The following is a 14,334-nucleotide window of genomic DNA, read 5'->3' on the forward strand; positions in this document are numbered from 1 at the left end:
TCCAGTTTGGTCCACATTGTGATCCATTCCAAAGTAAGCAGCCACCCGGTGCACCAGCATCCTCTGATAGGATGACATCTGAGGAAACTTTTTGTAATGATTCCTACAACAGCACAATATATAAGAGAAACTGAGTTCAGCATCAAGAGGTTTCTGGAAGGCGGGCTATCATTAAGCACAGAGTGAAAAGCATTCGTCCTCCTCTGAACCCACTTGGGGCTGTCTTCTAGTTGAGGCAGATTTCTCCTGGAGGATGGACTGCCCCACAGACTCCCTCCCTTCCTTTAAGGTGCATCCCAGGCACCATCTTTGGCAGGATGCCTTATCCCAAGCAGGCATCCTGACTGCTCAAGCTGCCCCCCTCCCCACCTACCCCTTGTACTTATTAACTGCTTTGCATGTGTCCTTCTGTTCTTTATTCTGACTACATTTACACACACCCTTATTGAATCCCCCTTCAGAATGTTAGTACCCTACAAGTAGGAACTGTTGTTTCACCCCCTTTTTTGTGCCCCCAGCAGCTAGCATGGAGGAGGAACTTAGTAAATACTGACTGACAGATGACTGAGTAGACATAGAAACTAAGCACCAGTTAATTCCCTCTGTTCCAACCATCTTTGGGCAAACCATTTTGTGCCTATTGGGAAGCATTTTGTTTTCCTGCTCGGTGCACGGCAAAGAGAGAGGGGGACAGAGTAAGCAAATGGCCAGAAGGAGCACACTTGCATCTGGCAGAGGTGGTGGCCCAGGGCTGGCCTTGGCCTAAGAGAAGCCCCTCCCAAAGGGAAACCAAAAGAAGAGGAGGAGCTTCTTTCAGACTCAGCAGGCTGACCAATGGTCCGTCTAGAGTCAGTTTGTCATAAATGACCCAGCAGGAGGAAAGGTCCATCCTCTACTCAGCCTCACCCCAATCCTTCAGCAGCTCTGGGCCAGCCACCCCTACCCTTCTCAAACCCACATTCACTCATAGGCACGTGCCCCCTCACCCAATCCCAGACCTGCCTGCCCACCTTGTGCTAGGAGCAGGAGAGAAAGTTCACATACTTGTCATCACTGATGAAGTCCATGATTTCTTGTTCCATTTTCAAGAGTATCATCCTGTCTCTGCAAAATCAATTGTAAAAATGTATTTTCTTTGGCTGTGCTCTGAGGGTGCTTTTCACCTTGGACTACCCAAGGATTATTTCACAAAATCCAATGAGACATCCTCCATCCCTTCCCTGCCCTGCCTCATCATTTCATCTCCTGATTTTCTGCTTTCATGCTGCCATTTCCATGAAATGGACTTTCATCACATCAATGCCCTTATGAGATTCTGTGCATCCTAACTCATGGTCTGAAAGAAAAGGCTCCATGTGCTTGGATGGGCCATATGGCTTAACACAGGATATTTAAAAATATTTCAGAGAAACCTTATGATGTCATCAGGCCCTAGGCACCCACACATACCTACTGGAACCAGATGGTGTCATGGCACCATTCCTCACTTGGTACCCCCTCCCTTTGTCAATGTGTCTAGGTCTATGGTTAGATGGACATTTTCAGGGGCATAGCCCCCTGCCTGACAGTGCTCTGCAGGTCTTGGGCTCACTGTAGACAAGTAGCCCCCTCAAATAGGTAAGGAACTTGTTAATCTGAGAGGGTCAATGTGAGCAAAAGGAGTGTAGGGGGGCAGGGCAGAGAAAACTGTCAGGAGGTCAGAGGGAAGTCTTCAGGACTTCTTTGACCTGGTCACTTTGAATCCACTGCAAATTTGGTTCCAATTGTACAGGACAATGCTGTATAAGTGGAGCCACATCAGTAACCACCCTGACACCCACCAAGGTTAGGTCTTACCTGGCGTTGTTCTTCAGGGTGGTTACCAGGAACTCATGTAAGTCAATGCCTGTGGAATCTGTGTACTCCTGGCTGCAATCTGAAACAAACAGGTCAGCTGGGTAACATCCCCCTCTCCTTCTCTCCCCAGTTCCAGGGGAAGCCTCAACTTGGAAAGGGATGCTTGGAAAGGAGCAGCAGAGAGTATGAACTTGGGGTGGGTTCAAGGTGAGCTCCAACTCCCAGAGAGTCAAATTCATGCAGTCTTCCTTCTCTGAGGCCCAGGGGAGCATGTCCTGTTCTTGACTGGGCACTTCTCACCATATGAAGGTAATTAACCTCCAGAGGAGGGCTAGGTTCCTGCCCTGGAGGCTGCAGGGAAGGGGGAAGCTGAGTCCTCAATAAGGTCAGTGAGGTGGGCACGGGCACAACCAGCTCTGGGGGCTTCAGGGTGGGCCCTTATTTGCACTGCCCCTGACTTTGGGTTGAAATATTGGAAAGTGCTTTAGGCTATGGGGGAAGTCTGGGCTCTTTTTGTGTTGATGACACACAGCCTCTGTCCTCAGGCAATCTACCAACATTCTGGACTCCTTTCCATTTTTGTGCATGCTGTTATGCACAGATACTCTGCCCAGATGTGAGTGAGGGGTGGGGTGAAAACTCTAAGCTCTGCCACTCTACCCTGGCATGGTCAGGCATCATGCCCATATATCCCTGGGGGCAATACAGTTCTGGCCTGCTCTATAGCTTGGCATTGACCTGCGGCAGTATCCAATGAGATGTGCTCTGCAGCGGAGCCCTGAAAGTAAAAGGGGACATTTGTGCCAGGCAGTTCAGCTCACTGGTAACATTATCTCTCAACACACCCATATGGGGAATTCAGAATTCTGTATAAACCCCAGAATGACTGAGCCTGGCTCTGGATATCCAAGCTGTCTTTTAGGTATAAGCCTCAGGACCCTTGTCCCACTGAGGCACGCAAAGACACAAGTGCCTAGGGCCTCCTGGGCCTCTCTAGAAGGATTGTCTCCTTACCTTCTCTTCTTTCCATGCCCCAGAACTACTTCTGGCTCGGATTGCTACATGACCCCCACCTACATCTCTGTCAAACAGCTCCATAGAAGTGCATTTGCTACACTGTCACCTGGTCTCAACCTGGGTTCCTAGCAGATGGCTTTCTTGGTGCTGAAATGTGGGGGGCCACTCAAGAGACCCCAGGCTGCCCACTAACTCTCCTCAGTGTCCCTGAGCTTCCCCCTGATGACTGTGCCACCTGCACCATATGCTCATGAGTAGGAGAGGCTGGACCTGTGACCTCAAAGGTTGATGCCCCAGAAACCCTTCCCCATTCACCTTTGGACAACATTCGGGCCTTGGGCTTCTCACAGGCTTTCTCCCGCTCCTTGGGTTTCTCCTCTCTGTCTCTCTCAGAGTCCTCTTTGCTAGACCTCTCATCCTCTTGCAGGCTGGGCAGTCTGGAAAGCTGTAAATGAACTGATTCCTGTTGGGAGAAAGAAAATACGGATTTAGGCCCAGATCCTGCCAGCTCTGCTCAGTGTCCATTTTGCATAAGACTCATTAAAGGCAGAATATGAAGGCAGATGCTTGGAGTGATTTTTTTACATGAAAATAAAATAAAATAAGTCTGTCATTGGAGTGCCCTGTCCTGTGGGAGGCTGCTGCCCTACTGGGGGGTCTGGCTTTGACTGGCACTTGCACTGTGCCTGGGACCAGGCTCCCCCATCCCTGCCCTCAGCCCCTAAGTCAGCTGTGCTCTGTAGGCTTATTTTTATCCGTGGAAGAAAAGTGCTTGAATCGGAAAGTGTTCACATATCCTAGTTGATGCCATGTTGAGGTAACAGTGCCCCCAGCTCTGAGCCCCTCTTCTGTATAGGGAGAAGTTCACAGCAGAATTGCTCCAGCCAGACAGCCAGACATAGACAGATAGCACAGACAGACATGGACAGCCAGACAGCATAGACAGACAGATGTGGACAGATAGACAGCATAGACAGACAGACAGACATAGATAGCATAAACAGACAGATGTGGACAGATAGATAGCATAGACAGACAGACATGGACAGCCAGACAGCATAGACAGATAGACAGACAGACATAGGTAGCACAGACAGAGAGATGTGGACAGACAGTGTAGGTGGGTGGACAGACATAGACAGATAGTCCAGATTGTAAGGACAGACACAGGGGAGGACATTGCAGAGGTGTGGCTCCCTGGGCCTGGTTAGATCATTCACTCTGTAAAGAGAAAGCTCTCACACTGCACTGGGGTGGGAGTGCTTATTCTATGTTATTCTAACTCTGGTGGGAGTCACTAGATTATTCAGTTCCCGTCTGCTTCCTGGAGCTCCAGGCTTGCACTTAGCCTTGTCAGCATCTCTGGCCAAGCCTCTTTCTCTACCCTGCTGCACCGGCAAGGCCAGAGAGGCCCCAGTCTCTAGCTCCCTCCCAGGAAGGGGCATCTCCGAAGCCGGGTCTTGGGATGTCTTGCCCCTCCCCCCATGGTCATTCAGCTTCTAAAAAATGATCTTTGGTCTCAGTGGAGACTTGATGATCATCAGAGCTGCTTGGCCAGTGGCATGGGGGTCCCTGCATGGTGGAATCACTATTCCCTCAAGTTTAAAGAAGGATAAATGAAACAAAATACATTATCCACTTTTGTGCAAACCCAGACAGGGCCTGAAAGTGTGACTTCTCAGTGACAGATACTGAACAAGGCAGGGGAAGAACAAAGGATGTGGCCATGGGGGGAGTGACAACAAGAAAGTTGAACAAAGTCATCTCCCAGACAAAGGCCTCCAGCCCCCCCCAGTGGGGGTCCCTAGGCAGCTTGGCCAGTGACTGACTCCTCCGTTAATCAGGAGACTTTGGGATAGTTCAGCTAAATGGAGACCTGACAGTAAAATCCTTCTAAAGTTGGGGGAGGGGGTCCAATGGGAAACCACCGAGATGCTCCTGCCTGGAGTGGGATGGGCTGACGTGAAGTCAGACCTAGCCAGAAAGAAGCCTTGTCTAAGAGACCCAAGAACATCGCAGCCTGGTGGTCGCCTTGGATTTTGGCCAGATGACTCCTCTCTGCCTTTGTCCTTAGTTACACGAGCTGCTGAAGCCTGCTAGATCCTGGAGACTGACCCTGCCAAGGTCAGTCAGAGTTAACCCATGAGGAAGTGCCTAGCACCTCTGGGGACTGTGGGAGGGTTTGCTTTTCCTTGCTGCAAAAATGCCATGGAGACACTATCAGCTCCGAAGTCCCTGCTGCAGAAGGTTCCATTCCAAAGCATAATCCCTCAGGAGCAAAGAATGGGGCTGCTCTTTGCAGTGCCTCTTTAAACAGAGAGGACTGAAGGAGCTGTCCACCCTCTGTGTGCTTAAATCTAGTCACAGGGCTTCGGGATCCAGCCGGTACTGAAAGCAGGGACAAAGGCATGGCCCATGATGGCTGGTGTTCACATGGGCCATTCAGAGCCAACACCTTGTTTTCCTACAAACAGACAGACACGGATAAAGGCAGGCTGGTGTCGAAAGAACAGACAAAGGAGCTGGAGGTTTGGTTGGTAAGAAAGGATCTCGGCTGAGTTGAATACTGATTTTTATTGATTTCCTCAATAGTAAAATACATGTATGAAGAGTTACATTGATACAGGGTCATTATATCCAACAAGAGTCGTAGAAAATCCAGGGTGCAATAATACACTGGGAGGCCAATGGCATCATCGAGTCAGCAGCAAGCTTCCTTTAACTGAAGTGCAGACTGGGAGGTCAAATCACGGGGCTGAGGTCAAGTATTCAGGGGTGAGATTTTCCCCACACAGGACAACTCCAGTGACCATGGGCATCTGGTGGCCACTGCACAATCCATTCTTTGCATCATCCTAGCAGGGTACTGCCTCTGCCACTGAGGCCTCATGTTCTGTGACTGGGGAAGCTGACGAAGTTGATGTACCTGCCTCTTTCCCCCCAGCCCTGGAGAGCAGGAACACCCCCCTGGGGCTCACATTCCACCTGCCCACCTCCTCCCCCTTCCCTAGCTAGTCAGGAAGGCTCTGGCCCTGTCCTACCAAGCCAGTGGGGGGCTAGCTAAAGCCAAAAAAAGCACCATTCATCACTTTTTTCTCTTTGCCTGTTGTACAACAGAAATAGGCTTTGGGGTCCAGTATGGCATGGGATGGGGTGGCATGGGTAATCTTTTTCAGGAAAACAAATCTGACCAAGGATTTCTTCTGAGTAGCTTGTACAACTACAGGGAGCCTCCAGACAGAGCAGCTAGACAAGGCGTCCATCTCTCCTCTGTCTGTCTGGCCTAGGGGGTGGAGGACCCCTAGGGGAGGGCTCATCCATCATTCACTTTCCATCCTGCATAAACTGTAATCCTCCCGGTAGATCCCCATTGAAAACAAAAAGCACAAATAAAACGTTGAATCAAAACCTCACATGGTTCTCAAAGTCTGAAGAACCCAGAGCTCACATTTGGAAACAGAAAGATAACACCTGAAAGGTGACCTGTCCATCTCCTGACTCTCTGAGGACAGGTTAAGCCAGGGGCCAGGGAAAGGTCTAGCCCCTGAACCAGAGCTGTCAGTAAGATAAGAATATCTTTTTTTTTTTTTTGGCCTTTTAGAAGAAAATGCTCTTGGATCTCTGAGAGTCCATGAGGAGAGTTTAAGGTATCTTAACTAAAGTCAATAGAAAGAAAGAAACATTTAAATGGAATGGTTTAATACTTTTGTCTTTCCCTCTGGGCTCCTAAAAGTCTTTCTCACTTTCCCTAATTGGTCCCAATTTCTAGTGAAGCAAATGAGCCTTTGGAGAGCAGCCCAGCACCGGGCTGTCTCTTCTTTCATCCCATGCCTAAAAGGCAAACGAAAATGAACGAATGAGCCTTCCCAAGTTGGCCCCCAAAAGGCTGTTTGTGGGGATGGAAATGTGCTGCACCAACTTGCTGGATATTCAGGACCAACACCGAAAGGGCATGGTGGGGGTGTCTGCTTAATGACCTTAAGAAGGATTCCCCACAAGCACAGCCCCTCCCAAGCTTTATTTACAGCTGTGGGGAATCTCCATCCTTCAAGGCATACAAATGAGTCCTCCACAGAACAATGTGTCTCGTTCTCTATGTCTCAAGGCTGAGAAGAGCCCAGATCATGGGTCTTAGAGGCAAGTGCATCTTGGGGAACTGGTTGGTAATAAAGCCTGGCTGAACTAGAAACCAGTGGGTCCTGGGAGCCTCCTGTGGGCCAGCCTGCTTGGAGGAAAGCCTGAGAGGTTGCCTTCCTATGTTATTTTTAAATCTAAGTTCTTTGGAATTCCTTTCCATTGGTTGGATTTTCAGAGAGTCTGGAAAAAAGCAAATGTGATACTCTGTGACACGCTAGAGAATGACTGGGAATCCTTCCAAAGTGTCCCGATGAAGCTAATGCAGGTCATGGTCAGACCCACTCTAAAGGTTGTTCCCCCCAGACATGGGCTTCATCTCCCCATACAGCACACATCCACAAGAACCACAGTGGAGGGAGCCTAGTCATGCAGGAAGGGCAACGGGCCACTGAGGACATACCTGATCTTGGAGGCCCTCTGATCCTGGTCGGGAAGATGACTCCTCACAGACAGCCAGGCTCCGGGTCAGTTTGCCCTTCCCTGCTCCTGACTGAAGGAAATAGAGAGAGCAAAAACAAAACACCCAAGAAAGCAGCTGCTGACTCTGGGAGAAGCTGAATGCTCCCATCATTCTCAGATACCTTCTTGAAACTGAGTATGAGTTAGTCAATCCAGGCAGGGAGGAGCCCTGGGGTGAGGGTCACTTGGGGGGGAAAGTACTCCAGCAGACCCTGCTTGGAAAGCTCTGTGTGTGGGCACACATATATGTGTGCATGTGTGCATACAGGTGAGATGCTGAGTCAGCATCTCGTTTTATTGAAACTGACATTTCATTGGGTGGAGGGAGGTAATTGCTAACAAGAATGAACACCTAGCAAAACCAAAGTAACTGACTTCACTTCCCAACCTTTCACACCAATCACAACTCTCAGAACTAACCAGTGGCTCTGAGCAGATGAAAAAAAAAAAACACATAGAGATGGCAAGAAATATCCCGGACCTTGCCAGGCCTTCCCCTTCTGCCCACCCAGGCAGGGCACAGACTTGTAGGGGGAAAGCAATACTGATGCCTCTTAAAATCCATTTACCCCAAATTTGGCTTTCATGGAAAACAACAACAAATAATGGTAAATAGAAAGAGGAGCCACCCTGGGGCCCTTTCCCAAAAGTGTGTGTTCTAACTCCAAGTATCTCCAAGGACAAGCAACGTGCCCAGGTGGAGTGAGGCCTATCTCAAGAATGAGTGACACCCTCCACTTCTCTAATGGACCAAGAATTCACAGCCAGTGACTCTGTGAACCTTTACCCCTTTCTAAGCAACTTCAGCCACTGCTGCCCCAGGGAGCTCATCCCCTCCCCCCCACCACGTGCATTGGTGGAGAACCCTACCTTGGACTTCCTCCTCTCCTGGTTCTGGGCTGCCAGACGCCGCTGTGTGGAGAAAGCCCCCAGATGATTGTCAATTGGGACAATGAAATGACGAGAGTAAAGTGTGCACACACTGAATCCTAGGTCCTGTCCCTAACCCTCCCAGCCCTGCTGTTCTGGCTCCCTGACCTAAGGCAACTGCAGAACAAGGGTGGAGTTGGCCACATCTAGTTGGCTGAAATGGGCACCTTAATGGTTCTTCATGGGGTCAGGATAATTACAAACAGAATGTAAAGCAGTTCTGGTCCTTCGATATTTGCCTGAGTAGCTTGGAGTCCCTCTGGCAAGCTTTGTGTGGTGCTGAGGCTAGATCTACTACAGTTGTAGAGGAAAATTTCATGTGCCTGCCTTCAGTGAAGGATACCCCAGCTTTCTTTAAAAAATAGTAGAGTGACCCAGGAAGGAAACCCAGGGACCAAGTTCTGGGTCCAAGGGACTGATGGTTCTGGAGCCCAAAGTTAAGCACTTTCTTAAGCGCCTGAACCTATGTCAGCATTTGGAAATGAGGAGCCAGAACCACTTGGATTATCTGACTAAGTCAGAATACACCTCCCTGGTGCTAAGGCAGACTGAAAATCACTGGCCAGGAAAAGAGGCAAAGGGCACATTGGGCTTTTAAAAATATTGGCTAAAGCTCAGCAAAGCTCCTCCAGCCCTGGGAAAACGACAGGCTAGTCCTGCCTCCGTGTTCTTACCTGAAGTTCTAGTTTCTCTTCCTCATCCAGGCTGTCTGACTGAATGATGCCGTTCTCAGGGGTCCTGGCTTCCTGCTCGGCCCCAGGGGCCTCAACTGTCTGTGCTGTTGATTCGCCTTGTTCTGACATTCTCTCTCCCCAGAGAAAATTACAATAACAAGGTAGGAGGGCCTGCAAGGTCAAAGGGCCAGAGAACCAAATGCTTAGTTTTGGCTTTACTCCTGAGGGTTTCACTGCATCCTTCAAACCCAAAGTTAAGTGACTGTGCCAGTGTTCAGGGTCATTTCCTTCAACAACTCAAATAAACCATGGAATTGACATGGTAAATGTGCAAAAAGAAAAGCCACAATCTGGCCCCAGGGAGACTGTTCCATTTAGCATCCCCCACAGTGAATGAGAAGACCAGCTCCTCTACCGTCCTGCTCCACCAGCCACCCTAAAGAAGGGAAGACAAAGGAAAGAGAAGGGCAGGGGAGGAGGAAGGGGTTTGGATTCCCTGACGGATAGGACAAACTGCTTTTGGGCTAAAGGATCTCTGTCTCTCTCTCTCTCTTTCTGTGTGTGTGTGTGTGTGTGTGTGTGTGTGTGAGAGAGAGAGAGAGAGAGAGAGAGAGAGAGAGGTTAGAGTATGCAAGCTCATGCAGGCTGCACTCTTCATAAGATCACTCAATTAAAAATACAGATCTGAAGGGTCCAGGCTTTAATTCCCATTCCTGAATAGAAGGTGTGCAATATAGTTGGAGGGGGTAGTGGTGAGGGGGAAGTGGATCAATTATATTCCATATAAATATGAAATCTCAATTTGGCAGGAAACCTTCCAGAGTCAACATTTCCAGGCTTCACATGGACAGCTGGATTATTAAAGTCCTAAGCTTTTTCCCCCAGTCCTATGTCATTGTCCAGGCACCTGACACTGAGCAGCAGCTCTGAGGAAGCCCTCACCGCCTGCACCCCATCCCATCTCCATCCCTGCCAGCTGGAAATGCTAGGCACATGGTTAGGCGCGGCTCTCCCTGCCTTCCCTCAAGTTCAAGCTTATTATTGTTGTTCCTTCCCCCCCCCAAAAAAAACCTTTGGACCCACCCCAACCATTAATCAAATGTCAAATGAGCCTCATGAATAATTTAACATTTTCTCTCTTCTTCCCCAGCTCATCTAAGCTAAAAGAAAAATGTCCCTCAAGACAAGGGAAAAGGGACAAGGGAAACCGAGCCCAGCAGCTGTTTCAGCCCTGCCCAAGTTGTTTCTTTCAAAGCGAAGTCAGGATGGTAATCATTAGACAAATCAGCATTTTGCGGCATCGCCTTGGCAAGATTTAATTAACATTTACAAATTCAGTAACTTTATTTTCAACATGCAAAGGAAGCAGGAGAAAAACGACAAAGCCGGCAATTTTATGTCACCGTTTCCCTAACCGTACCATGTCACAGTCTAGAGTGGCTAATGGTACCCTGGCGGGCGCTGTTGATGCTGACTGGTTTGCTTTGGCTCAGTTAGCAAAGGATTGTGGGCGCTTAGCAGAAAGTGGGCTTTACCCATGTGTCTCTGTGGGGTGGAAGGGAACACTGGTGTTTGGCTTGGCGAAGAATGTGCCCTGGGGTCATCTCGGATTTCACCTGACGTGCCACGGGGTCAGGTTCAAGAAGAGCCTGCCCCAAGGGGGTCGGGATGGGGGCAGAGTACTTGGTGCTCCTGGTCACCTACCTCATTCATTCAGGGCATTTCGTGAAAAACGGATGGCGTTTCCTGACATCCCGCACGGGACAAGAAGAATAAGTTCTGAGGGCCCTGGGCGAGCTTGCTTAGACCTCTGGGCACGGGGAGCTGGGGCTTGCTGGCAGCCTTCTGGCCTCGGCCTTGGCCTCAGCCCCAACCTGCCCATGAGTACGCCACACATACGCACTTACAGGCTGGATTCCAACATTGCTGTGACAGTTGGGAGAAGCAGGGACACATCAAGGAGGCGGTTACCTTCAGTGGGGGCTCGCTGCCGGAGTCCTGGATGTCTTTCGCTCCGCCTTAGGGGCTCCGGGCCGGTAAAATCCACACAAGTGACCGATGGCAAGTGGAGTCCCATGTCCCTGTCAGCAGGTGCGAGTGTCCGTCTCCATGCCCTCTCCTCAGATGACCAGACAGAGCATCGTCAACCTGGAAAAAGAGGACAAGTCGTCAGTGACTAGGAGGCAGGCGGGCAGGAGACGCTCATGGCCACGTCCACGAAGAGGAGAAGACAGAAGCGGCTGGCTCTCCTCCACCGCTGCTGCCCAGCTCAGGCCAATCGCTGGCTCAGCCCGATGGAGCTCCCTCCACCTGTCTCCAAACCGCCTGCCTCTTCTCTAATGAAGCGGCTTCAGCCGCTGCTCAAGTCCCAACAGCTCCTACGCAGCGAGCTAAAATTAACGCCCGCATTATGCGCCGTTCATTACTCACTGAGGCGGCTTAACCTTTTTCAGTGAAATCCCCCACTTTGCATTAAAAAAATATAAACGGGATGTTGGTTTCAATGGGAGTCAATATCACCTCTGAGCAGAAAGGCAGTCCTCCTTTGGAACCCGCCCGCCAGGCCCAATTAAAGACTGAGTCTCGGGCTGAGAAGGCTTTTTTGAAAAGGCAGCTCCTCTGGTGAGCTCACTCACTCTCGCTCTCTCGCTCTTAAAGAAAGTTTGATCACGTCTAATGAGGCACATCCACTCAAAAGTGTGTGTGGGGGGAGGAACGAACAATGGTTATCACTGCAAACTTCTCTGGGGGTGGGGGAGGAAGGGGGCTGGGCTTCCCAGAGGCAAAGAGGCAGATTCTACTGTCTCCCCTCAGCTGCGCGTTCCCCTCAAGCTACCCAGGCTGCTGTTGCCAGTCGGGCCCTCTGCTTGCCAGCAAAGAGGCCGGGCCGAAGCTTTGGGTGACAGATTTGCAAACTCCAGCCGTGGTGCAAACAACCAGGGCTGGAGCGTGTGCCTTCTCACCACTCCTACGGCGGCGGCAGCGGCGGCGGCGGCGGCAGAGACAGCTTGCGTGAAAACACAGGGGACGTTTGCCAAGAGCCCCTGGCACCACGAGTTTACCCCGTACCGTGAGTTGATAGTAGGCTGCCGTGCGGACTCCGCGGAGTTTGCGGGCGCCCCACACTACGAGGTCTTGAGCCCTCCCTGCAGCCACAGACCCCTAAGGAGTCAGAGACCAGCCTTCTCTCAACGACCCCACAATGAGACGAAGCCACTCCATTGCAAAGGCTTGCCTTGCCCCCAACAAACTGGTGAAAATAGTACTATGTACACAAAGCTGCACATTCTTGCCTGGTACCAATTTCTAGGGAATGTCATATTGAGCCATTGGAAAAATGTTCGCTTCTGCTTTGGGGGAATTCTCAAGCTTCGGAAACATTCTCTGGAGATGTCAAGTGCAACCCTTCTGGATCACTTTCCCTAAGAGGGATTGTAAGCAGCCAAAGCCTCAATCTCCATTCCCAAACTGGGGAGCAAGGCCTTAGCTTTGTGTAGCCCAAGACGGCCACCTGCCTGGACCTTCCCACAATGAGGTAGCTGCCTCCCATCCTGTGCCTTTTTCTGTCGGCACTTGCCGGCCCCTCCCACAGGTACACTGGAGAGCTCCGGGCCACGAATAAGTGGAGTGGGGTTTAGGAAGCCGAATGTGACACGCTTTGTGGCAGCTGCAGCAGTCAGCGCCACTTGCCTCAGTGTGTTTGTATGCGTGTGAGCGTGTGTGCGCGAGCGCGGGCACTCGAGCTCGCGTGTGTGTGCCGCGAGTGTAAGTCCCAGCAGGGATGGAGCATGTGCTTGAGGATGGCTGCAAAGATAGAGCCTGACCGAATTAGCACCTGCCTCTAAATCGGGACCTACCCAACGAGTTCGCTCTAAGCCTGAATCACAGACGCATCAGCTACCAACGTGCTTGCAACAGGAGCAGATGGACATGAGCTCAGAGGAACATATGGACCAGAAATATTTTTGTCACTGATTATAATTGTTCTCTTTGCTAAGAAGACAGTGCCAGCCTGCCAACCCCCCGCCCCCACCTCCAGCCAGGCTTCGGCACCAGCTCTGCCCCGTCCACCATACCCGCATTTCCTTAGGCCAGGTACTCTGGTGGCCAAGCTTTTCCTAGGAAGCCTTTTCTCCTAGGAAACACTGCACATACATTCTCAGGAACTTGGTTCTAAACCCCTCTGAATGACAGTCAGGTAGCTTGGGGGGAGAGATTTTCTTCTGCGCACATACACACACATACACGTACAGGTTAAGTAATGCATAGGCGAAGCTCCTCCCCCCCCCCCCCCCCGGAGTTTATGTCCTTTTACAAAGGCAGAGCCCCTGGAAGTGGGTCTACGAGGCTGATGGCTCCAGGCTTGGTCCCTATTCTTATCTGGGAAATCAGCCTTGTCAGCTGAGTTCTGAAGTTTGGTGTGGTGTGGTTTGGTAGGGTTGGTTGGCTTGAACTTCCAAGGGAAGGTGACTAGACCAGAAATCAGAGTTGGTGGGGTCTGGTGAAAGGGCTGGGTCCATTGACCTCCATCACCTCAGAGACCAGCTGAAATGGAAGAATTAAAGGAGAAATCTGTTGAGATCACTTCATTGGCCACCTTACTCACTGCTGTCAGGGAAGCAAACCTCGGCAAGGCCACACATGGCCAAACTGGGCATGAGAAAGTGAGATTAGACCACAGGAGGTCTGTGTTCTCCCCTGGTTGGGGAGGTGGGATCAGCCAGTGTCCCCATGTGTTGATGAAGGCTCTCCTTCTTTTGTGACCCTCAGTGCTCACAGTGCAAACTTGTCTAATTGACGGAGCCAGGGACTCGAAGGACACGAACACTGACAACATGAAATCCCACAGCCACCATGACTCTGGTCATGGTGGGAATTCTCTGGCTCTCTTCTTTCCATCTTTCCCCTTTCCATTCCCCAGTAACTGGTCACATGAAAAACCTTAGTGAGGGACCAAAGGAGGAGAAAAAGGTTGGTTTTTTCCTTTTTTTCCCCAGCAAGTCAAATCTCCAAAGAGCTGTTTTGAACCCTAAGTGACATGAGTGGGCAGAAATAAAACTCAAAGAGAAACTGACACTTCTTGAGGGATTCTTTGTCTTCCTACCTTGGCACAAGGCCTCCTGGGGGGCTGGAAGCCTGAGAGCTGGAGAGCTGGAAGGTGGGGCAGGATGCTAACATCCTGGGGAGCCAGGACTAGGAACTGGGGGACACAGGGACTGAGAGCCTGGGAACCTAGGAGCTGGAGAGCTGGAAGGTGGGGCAGGATACTAACGTCCTGGGG

At 50.6% G+C, this 14,334-nt stretch overlaps 1 protein-coding gene across 1 annotated transcript in view; it reads right to left on the reverse strand.

Moving 5' to 3' along the window:
- The window catches only part of ARPP21 (cAMP regulated phosphoprotein 21), a 107,593-nt gene extending 96,407 nt beyond the window's left edge, over positions 1 to 11,186 (reverse strand). The window contains exons 1-8 of the mRNA XM_027835884.1: positions 11,025 to 11,186; positions 9,054 to 9,224; positions 8,320 to 8,361; positions 7,391 to 7,480; positions 3,169 to 3,316; positions 1,837 to 1,915; positions 1,045 to 1,104; positions 1 to 103 (exon numbers count right to left, since the gene is read on the reverse strand). The exon at positions 1 to 103 is cut by the window's left edge and continues 24 nt beyond it. Of these exons, the coding sequence (XP_027691685.1) occupies positions 1 to 103; positions 1,045 to 1,104; positions 1,837 to 1,915; positions 3,169 to 3,316; positions 7,391 to 7,480; positions 8,320 to 8,361; positions 9,054 to 9,182 (651 nt within the window). The 5' untranslated portion in view covers positions 9,183 to 9,224; positions 11,025 to 11,186. The remainder of the gene's footprint in view (positions 104 to 1,044; positions 1,105 to 1,836; positions 1,916 to 3,168; positions 3,317 to 7,390; positions 7,481 to 8,319; positions 8,362 to 9,053; positions 9,225 to 11,024) is intronic.
- Positions 11,187 to 14,334: the final 3,148 nt, after the last annotated feature.

The sequence above is a fragment of the Vombatus ursinus genome, unplaced genomic scaffold (genome assembly GCF_900497805.2).
Source record: "Vombatus ursinus unplaced genomic scaffold, bare-nosed wombat genome assembly UNPS02014817.1, whole genome shotgun sequence".
NCBI classification, from domain to species: domain Eukaryota; kingdom Metazoa; phylum Chordata; class Mammalia; order Diprotodontia; family Vombatidae; genus Vombatus; species Vombatus ursinus.